The 13,737-nt window shown below is 43.6% G+C and overlaps 2 protein-coding genes across 3 annotated transcripts in view; one reads left to right on the top strand and one right to left on the bottom strand.

The window, feature by feature from the left end:
• The window catches only part of LOC126203878 (osteopetrosis-associated transmembrane protein 1), a 275,137-nt gene that overhangs the window by 237,434 nt on the left and 23,966 nt on the right, over nucleotides 1-13,737 (top strand). The gene's annotated exons all lie outside the window — the stretch shown is intronic.
• The window catches only part of LOC126203880 (chromatin modification-related protein MEAF6), a 54,170-nt gene that overhangs the window by 18,466 nt on the left and 21,967 nt on the right, over nucleotides 1-13,737 (bottom strand). For both annotated transcript variants that reach the window (XM_049938262.1, XM_049938261.1), the window contains exon 2: nucleotides 992-1,195. In XM_049938262.1, coding sequence (XP_049794219.1) covers nucleotides 992-997 — 6 coding nt within the window. In that variant the 5' untranslated portion in view covers nucleotides 998-1,195. The remainder of the gene's footprint in view (nucleotides 1-991; nucleotides 1,196-13,737) is intronic.

The raw sequence follows: 13,737 nt of genomic DNA, 5'->3' as shown, positions 1-13,737 counted from the left end.
GATAATGTTGTTGACAATTGTTAAGGAGTCAGATATATTAAGCAAGCATCAGTAAATATACGTCTTCTCATGAAGATTTCCTGTAAATAAACCATTTGAGTCCAGAAAGAATAGTGATGCCCATATTTATAATACTAGAAGAGAGAATGATCTTCATTAATTTTCATCAAAATTGATTTTGCTCAGAAAGGGGTGAACAATTCAACTCCAAAAATCAAAGTTGAAGTACATATTAATAAAAAAAATTAAAAAAAATATAAAAATCTGCTTAGCAGCTCCCTCTATTCCAATTTAAAAATTTAGGCTGTGTAACACAAAAAATATGTACATGTTTCTATTATTTTACTATTCTTTTTTAGTAATATCAACTCAAATGCAGTCACATTTAAAAAGAAGTGGACTTGTTAATACATCATTGTATATTGTGCAAGTTAGTCATAGAATACGCACCTAACTAGCCAAAAATATATTACAGAAACAAAACTGAAGATATGTTCCTAACACCACATAAAAGTCATCTTGAAACTCTCACCCCCTTCATCTTTTGTCTACTCTGGTCCTCACTACAGTTGGGGGTCTCTCATTGTGAGGTATGAGTGACCCATCCTTCCTTTTGAACCTTCCTCAACATATCTCTCTCACCCCTGATGAAGGGACTATAAGTTCAAAAAGCTAGGTAGTGTATTGCTTTTACTTTTATATGTGTGTATCAGCAGTACTACAAGTAATGGCAGCGGGTTATGCCTCATAATTTATTAATTTTCCCAATAAAGTTCTACTTTGGTACAGTTCCACTGAAAGTATTGATATTAGAAGAAAATAAAGAACAGAATCTTCAAGAATCTTTACACTCGTTTCAGTCTCAAAGTTGGTAACTGTCTTGAAATCTTCGAAGACTTTGAAATCTTTTTCTATGGTCCCATTGTTATGAATGAATCATACTGTTATAATAGCATATAGGTACATTTTTAAAAATTAAATAGCTACTTACAGCCATTGAGGTAATGGAAGACTTGGAAAAGAGACGTTCAGCTTCTTTAAACTTTCTGTTACGTTTATCTGCTTTGCTGTTGGTATTTTTGTTACTAGCAAGGTAACGATCCCAACCTCGGATAATATTTCCATAAAGCTGAGTGTCCTCCAAGTAACTACCTTCAAAAGCATATATCTGCCTCTCCAAATTCGCCAAAGTTTCCTGTCAACAAAGAAACACATTTTCTCCAATCCATAATCAGAATATGCCTCTTAAAAAAACTAATCTAGCCTAATGGAAAAGAACAAATCAGAAAAATACATGAAGTTCATGATGATATGACTTTGTACGCATGGTTAGGGGGCTTTTACTATCTGTTCCAAATATTCTGAGATGGTGTGATTACAAAGTTAAATAGCTCCCTTTCTAAACCCCTAAAAATGAAACAAAGATCTGCACTTAAAACACAGGATGGAAGTAATGTCTTCTTAACTAAACTGCAGTTTCAACACACACACACACACACACACACACACACACACACACACACAAAGTGTAATAGAGTTACTAGTTATCAATGTAAAGCTACCCACCCATTTTGATTCCTGCTGACCATCCTCGAATTTTTAGGAGTTGGGAAAGTCTTGAAAGTGGAATGGGTCACTTTAACTTTACAAGGACACTTGAGAAGTGTCTTAATGAAATTAGCAGCAAAGCTGACACAGACTGAGTGAAGTGACACTGAATCGAAAGGATCGCTGCCAGCTGGGAGATATATGACATTTTTTAATTGGTGCTTCCAAGTCCACATTTTCTCTTATTGTTTTAGCTCTTTACATTGTGCGAGAGGATCATAACTGTGCTCAACAAGCTCAGGCGTGAAATGCAACATGAGCTAGCATCAGGTTTCGGTAAATAAACTTTAGCTGTCTGAAGATTTGGTCTTTTACTGCAGTTTAAAGTAAACTGCAAGCTTAAAGGCTCTAATTATAAGAGGTGGCCCAAAAGTTTCTATTTGAGGGCATAGCTGCAGTGTATATGCAATGCAGTGGGACTCCAGTACAGGTATATAAGTTACCAAAAGCACCCAAACAAGACCAGTGTGCTATTATTTTTTTTTTAATTTTTTTTTTTACTGCCAAAGGACAATCACCAGTAGACATACATCTGAGAATGAAGAATGTGTATGGGGCAGCATGTCTGTTGAAAACCACTGTTGTGGAATGGCACACTAATTTCTGTGCTGTTTCATGATAATTCCCATCCTCATACTGGTAATGCCACAACACAGAAGTTATGCCAGTGCAAGTGGGAGTCATTCAAGCAGCCATCATATATTCCTAATATCTCCTCATGTGATTATCACACCTTTGGTCCCTTAAAAAAGGGTTTGAATGATCAAAGATTCCTCTCAGATGAGCATGTGCGGCAAACATTTATGGACTATTCCATGCAGCAGGACACAATGTTTTAACAAACAAGTATCTTAAACCTGGAGCACCGGAACACTGCTGGGATGATTGCCTCAAGGCTCACAGCGATTTTGTCTGGTTACTATTCTGATTCTGGACCATACAGCTTTCAAATGGAAACGTTTTGATCTCCTCTTATATTTTATTTTTTTGTGAAGCAAAATTAGTTATGAGAGTTACATCCAGTGTCAAGTTATTTACAAGTTAGAAATCTGCTGGCCTTAGCCAGGCAGATCACAGGTAGTAGAAGAGAGATTCGGTCAAATATTATCTCATACATAGAAGTTCTTTCCTCTTGCCCTTCCCTCTTTCCTTACATTTTCACCCCCAAATACAGCTATTTATCCTAAATGGGATGCTGCAGCACGAAATTCTAAGGGTATCTGTACACACATCATTCTTAAGCTGGGATACTACATTCCAGGATGGAAAAAAAGATTAGAGATTGATTTCCCACCTAATTGAGGTGATTAGAGATGGAGTGTGTTTGAATTAGACAAGGATGGGGAAAGAAATTTGCTTTTCTTTTTGTAGGAACAATTCACTTTAAGGAATTTAGTGACACCATGGAAAACCTAAATCTGCATGGAAACTTTCCTTCATCTTTTTCCTCTGCCAGGCAGAAATCAACTTAAAACCTCTCTGCAGGTAGTTTATCTCCTGATTCATCAGTTAATTTCTCGCTACAAACTTCCCTTTCGATGGAGGAGTTGGCCTAATAGTTGGCATTACAATGACAAGTGTTACTCTGTTTCCCTGTTAGGATAACAACGCTTGTTTGGGCTGATAATATAGAGGAGATGAAGGGGTTTACTCCAGGCATGCATTAGAGTAGAATTGCAGACACTCTAAATGTTTGTGGGAATTGTAACACTTAGAAAGACTTTCACCAATGAACTTACAGTTACAAGATGTTTAGAACAATGTATCCACAATAACAGATGGAAATTGAAGAGAGATGATACATACACAGACCAAGTGGCATACGCTCTTGTGTAACTATAAAGGCCAGTCATCTGCTGAGCTGAGACAGTGAAGGGATGAACTGAAATAGAAATGTGAAAGAAAGTGTCTAGGAGATCAATGGGTACAATATTACACTGATCTGACAAAAGTCATTCAATATTTCCTAATATTGTGTTGACCCTCCTTTTGCCCAGAGTGCAGCAACTCAATGTGGCATGGGCTCAATAAGTTGTTGAAACTCCCCTGCAGAAATAATGAGCCATGCTGTCTATATAGCCCTTCATAATTTCGAAAGTGTTGCTGATGCAGAATTTCTTACAAGGACGACCTCTCGATTATGTCCCATAAATGTTCAATGGAATTCATGTCGGGCGATCTGGGAGGCCAAGTCATTCACTCAAATTGTCCAGAATGTTTGTCAAACCAATCATGAGCAATTGTGGCCCACTAACATGTTTGGGAACATGAAGCCCATGAATGGCTGCAAATGATCTCCAAGTAGCCAAACACACCCATTTCCAGTCGATGATCAGTTTAGTTGGACTACAGCACACACCATTAAGAAACCACCAAGAGCTTGCACAATGCCTTTGTTGACAACTAGGGTCCATGGCTTCATGGGGTCTGCATCACACTCAAAGCACTATCATCAGCTCTTACCAACTGAAAATGGCACTCTCTGATCAGTACCAAAGTTTTTGAATCATTTAGGGTCCAATCAATACGGTCACAAGCCCAGGAAAGGCACTGAATGTTTGATGAGGTTTGGTTTGTAGGGCGCTCAACTGCGCAGTCATCAGCGCCCGTAAAAAGTTCCAATGTTTACACAGTCCATTTTCTTTTCACAGTCCAATCTACTCACTCTCACAAACGATGATGATGATGAAATGATGAGGACAACACACACACCCAGTCCCAGGAGGCACTGAATGCGATGTCATACTTTTAGCTTCGATCGTCTGTTGCCTTAGCCCATTAATGCCAAATTTCACTGAACTGTCCTAACTGATGGAAAACTGATATCTATCACGACCAGTTGCAAACTTATTACACTTACCTGAGGTGTCATAGATGCCACTTTAACTTTTGGTGATACCTCTACCTTAAGAACAATGTACTGTGGCTAAAACAAATGCGTTTCATAATTCTAGAATTAACTGACCTCAGTGAGATAGGACTGTAGCTCCATGTATCAGTTCTTCAACATTGGAATGACCTGAGCATTTTCCAAACATATGATGTGCTATGTTGTACCAGTAAATTTCAATATACTATTGACAGAAGATGGACTGGATCTTTAACATAAGTTCAATGAATCCATCAGCACAGTGTGTCTTATAATATCCTTCAGTGATCAATCTAAGAACATAGAATTAACTATTCCACCATTTATTTCACCATTTGCTTAAATTATACATTGAAACATTATCATTTTAATAAAAAAGTAACAAACACAGAAGTACCGAAGGCTAATCAACCCATCATCTGTGATCATGAATGCTATCAACTAGTATAGGAACTATGACATCAGACAATCGGGTATTTTAGCCATCACTGTATGGAGACTCCTGCAGGAACCAGGAGGTCTTAAGTAGGGAACATCTTGTTATTAAAGCCTTCAAATGTATTAAAAGTTGAGAGATTTCGACCGGGGGCATATATATAGCTGTGAAATATGCAAATTATGGCCTACCAACATAACCTAGACCTTAAGATGTGCTAGGTGATGTCACTGGTATAAATTGAAATGCAGTATCAAGTTTCAAGCAACACCACGGTTTGTTAAAACTGTGGACTGTGATAAGCAAGTGTGCAGGTGTGAGAGATAGTATGAAACATTGACCATGCTACAGTTGGGTGTTTTGTGTGCCTCAACAATACAGGGAGCAGAACTGCAGTTACAATCACATGTATAGGAATGGTATCTGTGGAGAGACCAGACTAACAAATGGTTCCTGAAGAATGGGTAGCATCATTGTTGGTTGTCACAGGTGCAATTATCTGGATGATTGACTATTCTGGCCACGTACTGATAGTCAACATAGCTTGCTATGCTAGTATTAACATTATTTTTCCCAAGGACATGCAGATCTTGTGTATGGTTAAATGACAAGGACATCCTTTTGGGGTAAAATATTAAAGAGGTAAAATTGTCCCCATTTGATTCTCAGAGTTGGAACAACTCAGGAGAACATCATTAGAAGAAACAAGTCTGGCGGTATATGGGTCAGAGTGAAGAATGTTAAATCCCTTAACTGGGTAGCTCAGTTAGGGACATGGATACGTTAAAGTTGTTAAAATATTAGTGGAAATAAATTAATGAAGTGTGGTGGCATGAAGAACAGGATTTCTGGTCAGGTAGGTACATGGTAATTACCACAGAACCAAACAGGAGTAATGCAGAAGTAGGTCTAGTAATGAATAGGGTAAGCTACTTTGAACAACATTGTGAACAGATTATCAACCCCAAGATAGACATGACCCACCACAGCAGAACAAATATATATACCTAATAGCTCTGCAGTTGATGGAGAGACTGAAAGAAAAAATGGTGAAATAGAATAAATTATTTAGGTAGCTAAGGGAGACAAAAATTTAATTTGATGAAGGACTGGATTTTGGTAGCAGAAAAAGGAAGAGACAGAAAAATAGTTGAGGAACAAGGTCTGGTGGAAAGGTTGGCTGGTTGGGAAGTGGGGGGGGGGGGGGGAATTAAGGAACTGAACATTGAGGTCATCAGTCCCTCATTTGTACACAGTGCAACTGGAGTCTGGGATATCATTAAGAAATTTGATGAAATGAATATTGGTTTCAAAGGACTAAACATATTGGTCATCAGTTTTTTGATTCACTGGTAATGAGAAAGGTCAGTTCCAGGGTTCTGTGATTCGTCATTGTGGTTGAAAACGTGTGTCATTAGCTTAAATTAGATGGAAAAGTGAGATAAAACTGAGGCAGCTGTAAATTGTAGCAGTCATAGCAAATGGATGCCAGTGTGAAAGCGAAAATGGCTGCAGCTAGAGCTCGAGCTCTCTTTGCCAGATATCTGTGGCAGGAAGAGACCATCCATTCTCTTCACATACTGACATCACTGAAGAATACACCAAGAAGAGCTATCGTCATAGGCAGTACAACTAAAACTGGTTCAAGAAATAGACTATACAGACAAGAGACCTAACTAGCTTAAACATTAGTTAAATCATCATCATCATCATCATAATCATCATCATCTTGAACCGTTTCCAGCTCATACCATTTTAGCCTTGATGTTTCTGTTCTGCTCTGCAAGGCTTCCTCTTTCACTATTTCCCTTATCTTTTCATTCCTAATCATATCTCTCTTCTTTACTCTAATTCTGCTTTTGAGAAACTTCATTTCATATGCCTGTAATCCGCTTACATCTCTTTTCTTCATTACCAATGTTTCAGATGCATAGATCATTACTGAGATGTAGTAACTTCTGTATATTTTGTTCCAAGCCAGGCTCTTAACACTTCCAGGAATGCTTCTATCTCTCTGCCATATTCACTGGTCTCATTCTGATTTCTTCCCTTTTCCTCTATCATACTTCCAAAGTATTTGACACTCTCCACCTTCTTGAACTGTTCGCCTACAATCCTTATTCTGCTAGTTGGTGTGCCTCTCTCCCTAGTCATAACCAGGATATCACATCTGTTTACTTTAAGTTTTATTCCCAGTCTCATAGTTTCTTCCCAATTATTCTGCTGTGCCGGAATCTCCTCCTCTGTTTCCCCACATTATCAAGTCATCCATGAACACCACTGCTTTCATCTTGTCTTCTCCAGTTTTTTTCTGGTATCTTGGCCATTATCTCATCCAGGTCCACAAAGAGGAGGAGAGGTGACAGTGCACTGCCCTGTTTCACACCATTTGTTTGCTGGAACCAAATCGTCCTTTCATTTCTCACTTTCACACAACTCAGGCTTCCACAGTACTTCTCCTCCACTCTGCTTACTGTTTCTTTTTCCACTCCCTTCTTTTCTAATGCTTCCCAGACCTCTCTTCTACAGAGGCTACCAAATTTGTTTCCTATCTCTGGAAAGGACATCACGAGGTCTTCCCCAAATTCAAAGTGGTGCTCCTAGAGCTGCCTCATGGCAAATATGAGATCAACAGTTGACCTCCTAGGTCTGAAGCCATACTGTTCCTCTCGTAATTTGTTCTCAACTCTTGGTTGGTTGGATGGATTAAAATAGAGGTAAAGGGACCAAACTATAAGGTCATCAGTCCCTTATTCTGAATAAAACAATGCCACAAGTGTGAGAATAAAATAAATGAGACTGACAACTCAAAATGGAATGAAAGGAAATATCACAAGAACAATAAAGGGCAACAAACATGTAAATGGACAAAAGGGGAAAAGAACACCACAGAAATGCAAGAAACGGGATGAAGAGATTAAAACAACAAAGCAGATTAGCATTGCTGGCTGACCATGAGAATAAAAAAGGAGAAGCCTGCCACTCTGCAACACATTAAAACCTCCACCCTAGAAGCACTAGGGTGGAGGACACAGAGGGATACAAAGGACATGCACTAAAACTTAGATCAAATGATAAAACCCACCCTTATGAATAAAACATAAAACTAAATCAGCTGATGAGGCTTTGTCAGATAAAATTAGCGGCAACGAGTCCGGTAACCCAAGATTTCGTTGCTGGGCAGTCAAAGTGGGACAGTGCACCAGAATATGGGTCACTGTCAACAGGGCGCCGCACCGACATTCAGGTGGGTCTTCACGGCACGGGGGCGTAACTCAGAATGCAGGTCAGGTTCAGAGATGCTCATCTCCAGAAGTGGTTTCTGCGTAGCTTGTTTGGCCAGCCTGTCGGCAAGTTTGTTGCCTGGGATGTTGAGTGTCCTGGGGTCCACACAAATACCACTGAACGGCGGGACTGGTCCAGGGCATAGGACTCTTGGATGGACACTACCAAAGGATGGTGTGAATAGCACTGGTTGATAGCTTGTAGGCTGCTCAAGGAGTCACAGAAGAAACGATTCCTCAGGGCATGAACAGATATACTGAAGTGCACGAGCGATGACCATCATCCCTGCAGTGAATTCACTGCAGCCATCATGCAAGGAATGCTGTTCAAAATGGCATCTATGGACGTAGGCGAAGCCAACATGACCATCAGTGTAAACCACTTCAGAGTCCTGGAACACATCAAGAATCGAGAGGAAGTGACAGCAGAGAGTAGCACGAGTAACTTGAGTCATTAGGGTCATACGAAAGGTCCAGATGAATCTGTGGCCTAGGTGTACATCATGGAGGTGTATGCAGACGGACCTGGATGGGAGGTGGGAAAGGGAAGAACTCCAGTTCAGACAAAAGGGATCGCACGCGAACTGCAATTGTTAGCCCTGACCAGGGCTGCCGATGCAGGAGATGAACTGCCGCGGGTGGAAAAAGGAGATGGTAATTCAGATGCTCAGGAGAACTACGAATGTGTGAAACATAACTGGCGAGCAGTTGTGCACGTCGGATCTGCAATGGAGGGACTCCAGCCTCCACCAGGACAATGGTCACCGAACACGTTCTAAAAGCTCCAGTTCTTAGGCGAACGCCACAGTGGTGCACTGGGTTGAGCACACGCAATGCTGAGGTCACTGCCGAACCATAAACTACACTCCCATAATCAATGCGGGACTGAACAAGGGCTTTGTAGAGCTGCAGTAGAGCAGAGCGATATGCACTCCAGTTGGTGTTGCTTCGTCAGCGGAAGACATTGAGATGCTGCCAGCACTTCCGCTTAAGCTGACGAAGGTGAGGTAGCCAAGTCAATCAGGCATCAAAAACCAGTCCTAAGAATCAATATGCCTCCACTACAGTGAGTGGATCATCATTAGGGTTAAGTTCTGGTTCCGGATGAACGGTACGTGGCCGACAGAAGTGCATGATACACAACATGGCGGCAGAAAACTGGAAACTGTGGGTGAGAGCCGATGACTGCACCTTGTGGATGGCTCTCTGCAGGCACCGCTCAGCAACACCAGTGCTGTTGGAACAGTACAAAATGCAGGAGTCATCTGCACACAGAGAGGAGGGTGACACGGACAGTCCTACAGCTGCTGCTAGACTGTTAATGACCACTAAAAATAGTGAAACACTCCATACAGAGCCCTGCGGGACCATATTCTGCTGGATAGGGGGGGGGAGGGGGGGGGCAACTATGGGAGGCACCAGCTTAGATATGGAAAGTACGAAGTGACAGGAAATTCTGGATAAAAATCGGGAGCGGGCCTTGGAGACCCCACCTGTATAATGTGGCAAGGATATGATGCTGCCAGGTTGTGTCATACACTTTGCATAGATCAAAAAAGATGGCAACAAGGTGTTGGTGTCTGGGAAAGGCTGATCAGATGGCAGACTCGAGGGGCACAAGATTATCAGTGGTAGAGTGCCTCTGGTGGAAGCCTCTCTGACATGGAGCCAGTAGGCCACGTGACTCCAGGACCCAACACAATCACCGTCACACCATACGTTCCAGCAACCTACAAACAACGTTGGTGAGGCAGATGGGCCAATAGCTATCCACATCAAGTGGGTTTTTGCTGGGTTTGAGAACCGGAACAATGGTGCTCTCCCGCCATTGGGATGGAAAGGCACCATCGCACCAGATCTGGTTGAAGATGACAAGGAGATGGCACTTGTATTCAGATGAGAGATGTTTAATCTGACTGTGGATCCGATCCAGCCCAGGAGCTGTGTCGGGGCAATGTGTAAGTGCGCTGAGGAGCTCCCACTCCGTAAATGGGGCATATAGGGTTCACTGTGGCTTGTAGTGAATGAGAGAACTTTCCTTTCCATCTTCCGTTTGTGGGTGCGAAAGGCTTTGGGGTAATTCTCCGACACAGAGGCTCGAGCATAGTGCTCAGCAATTGCATTTGTGTCGGTACATAGCACGCCCTTGATGGTAATGCCAGGGACACCTGCTGGGGTCTGGTACCCAAAAAGACGTCTGATCTTCGTCCAGACTTGGGAAGGTGAGGTATGGCACCCAATGGTCGACATGTACCTCTCCCAACACTCCTGTTTCCGTCATTTTATAAGCTGGCGTACATGGGCACAGAGCCGCTTAAAGGCTATCAGATGTTCGAGGGAAGGGTGTCGCTTATGTCACTGTAGAGTTCGCCAATTCTCTGTAATTGCCTCAACAACTTCCGGCGACCACCAACGGACTGTCTTTCGCCGGGGGCACCTTAAAGAGCGAGGGATTGCGTTTTCTGCAGCAGAAACGATTGTGGTAGTCACCTGCTCAACCAATATATCAATGTTACCATGTGAGGCAGTCAATGGTGACATCGAGGTGAAATTTTCCCAGTCTGCCTTGTTTAAAACCCATCTGGGCAGTCGTTCATGGGCCTGACGCCGGGGCAGTGACAGGAAAATGGGGAAGTGGTCACTACCACACAGGTTGTCATGTGCTCTCCAATGGATAGATGGGAGAAGTCCTGGGCTGCAAATTAATAAATCAATGGCCGAGTAACTACCTCAATGCATACTGAAATGTGAAGCGGCCCCACTATTTAAGAGGCAGAGATTGAACTGAGACAGTAAAGTTTCGACATCTTTGACTCAGCCAGTAAGCACGGTGTCACCCCACAAGAGGTTATGGACATTAAAATCTCCCAAAAGTAGCGAGGCTTAGGGAGTTGTTCAATCAGTGCAGCTAATACATTCAGGGGTACTGTACCATCTGGAGGAAGATATACACTGCAGACAGCCACAGCTTCAAGAGGGGTTTGAAGGGGCACAGGTTCACTACAGACTGAGTTTAGGACATAAACACAAACTCCACCTGACAATTCTGCAGAGGGCAGGGGTCCACATTGCCAGGAACCAGGTTTCCTGGAGGGCAATGCAGAAAGCAGGTGTAATGCTCTAATGTTGTCGTAACTCAGCCAGGCGGTGGAAAAAAACGCCACAATTCCACTGAAAGATGACATCATCGTGAGACTGGGAAGACATAGAACATTCAATGAGGCAGTTTATGCCTCAGCGTCACCTGCTGCCACTGACTTTTTGCCTGAGCCTCCATTGTGTCTGAGGGCTCGGTGAGATCCAGGTCCTCAGCAGATGCCAGAATCTCCACCTCATCCTCAGATGGAGAACTTGTAGGTAGTGGTGGTGTGGGTGCCACCGCAAGTTCCTTGTTCTTAGGGGTCTTCTTTTTCGATTTCTTGCACTGTTCCTTGGGTTTCCCCAGCTGGGATGACTTCGCTGAATCAGTCTCCAGGACTGAGGATGAGCGTGAAGCCCTATCACCAGCTGCTTTTGGGCTCTTCAGCCGCTGGCAGGTGTCATCGTTCCCACCAGTGGGAAGGGAGCGACCCAAGGGATGCCTTTCTACAAGAGGAACCGAAGAACCCTTACGCTTCTCTGGCCCAGAAGTGGGGACTGAAATCCCTGATGGTTAGGGGGGAGGGGGGAGTTGTTGCTCCCGAAGTAGGTGGTGCAGGATCAACAAGGAGAGAAGTGCCCCCAATATCAAGGGGCAGGTGTAGTCTCCCGGTTCCGAGAGGAGACAGGAATTCGAAGAACTGATGGGGCGAGAACTGTTCTCGTAGCGGCGACGTATGAGGAGGTCATAGCCACAGGATGTAGGCGCTCAAATTTCCTCTTAGCCTCAGCGTAGGTCAGTCGGTCCATGGTCTTCTATTCCATGATTTTCCTCTCTTTCTGTAAAATTGGGCGGCAGGGCACATGGAGTATTGGGATGCGATGGACATCCACAATCACGACAGGTGGGGCTGGAAGTACAGCGGGAAGACGTGGCCAGACTTCAAACACTTAAAGCACCGCATCGGGGGAGGGATATATGGCTTGATGTCACAGCAGTAGATCATCACCTTGACCTTCTTGGACAATGTGATACCCTCGAAAGCCAAGATGAAGGCACTGGTGGCAACCTGGTTATACCTCGGACTCCGATTGACACGCCAGATGAAATGAACACCTTGCCGCGGCACGCAGCTTGTCGTCAGACTGCAAAAAAAGGTCCCTATGGAATATAATACCCTGGACCATACTTAAGCTCTTATGAGGCGTGATGGTAACAGAAACATCCCCCAAGTTGCCACAAGAAAGTAATGCCCGTGACTGGGCAGAGGATGCTGTTTTTATCAAAACTGACCCAGAGCATATTTTGGACAAGCCCTCCACCTCCCCAAACTTGTCCTCCAAATGCTCCACAAAAAACTGAGAATTCATGAACATAAAAGATTCCCCATCAACTCTTGTACATACGAGGTACTGGGGGGCAAATAAGCTGCACTGCCATCCTTAGCCTGGCGTTCCTCTCATGTTGTGGTCAGGGAGGGGAACGACTTGGGGTAATATTTCTTAGCATTAAAGTTAAACTCTGACCGCTTAGAGACTGCTGGCGGCAGACCACCAGCAAGAGATGACGTACTACACTTCATGGCGTGTCATCTGCCCTGATCCCACCCACTCCGACAAGGGGCCTCCCCAGGGGCGCCACCCAGCCGCAGCAAAGGCCACCTGCATCACAGGCATCAGCAGAGCAATCCCTGTGTGGTGAGGGGGCTACAACCAACAGGGTAAATGGCAGGCCCACCACAACGGACTGGCTACCGTACTGGATATCAGGTGCATCATAGTGCAAGGTGGAAATGCACCCAGGAAGTGTCCTCGCTCAAGAGATGGAGAATGGGTAGGACTGCAATGCGACGATGAGAAAGTGGGCTAAAGATCTCAATGCATGATGGACACGATGCACCTTGTAAGGCACCGTTCCCCAATTGGTTCGCTCTTCAGGAAAATTTTGAAGAATGGAGGTTAAACCCTACAGGGGACCATCACATAAAGGGCGAAACGCGTGAAATTCGTTTTAGTTGCCTTGTACGACAGGCAGGAATACCTTGGGCCTACTCTAACACCCGGACCTGCAGAGGGAACCCCACCAGATGGCTAGGAAACTGTCACATGGTAATTGCATAAGTGGGCAAGTGTTGGAACTGTTGGAAAGTTCAGATCCCTTCTTCAGTGAGGAGACTGTTTCCAGGACTAGTCCGGAAGGTGCTAGTGGGTAGTATTACTTCAAGGTCCTGCACTAGGTCCAATAATCTCAAATCTGAAAGAGCTGCTATGCCAAAAAATGTGGCAATCACCACCCAGTTGGGACGAGACCAAAGCCCAATAAATAAGGAGCAGAACAGTGTGACTGCAACTCAACAGGTGTGTGCAGGAATCAGATAGCATTAAGTTTCCACATACGGCTAGTCTTCAGTTGAGGAATTTGGGGTAGACGTATCAGCTTTCTATCAAAGAGATGTCCCAAA

This window comes from Schistocerca nitens, chromosome 9 (assembly GCF_023898315.1).
Source record: "Schistocerca nitens isolate TAMUIC-IGC-003100 chromosome 9, iqSchNite1.1, whole genome shotgun sequence".
Taxonomy (NCBI): domain Eukaryota; kingdom Metazoa; phylum Arthropoda; class Insecta; order Orthoptera; family Acrididae; genus Schistocerca; species Schistocerca nitens.
The sequence above is the reverse complement of the archived record's forward strand: the minus strand, read 5'-3'. Positions and strand labels throughout refer to the sequence as shown.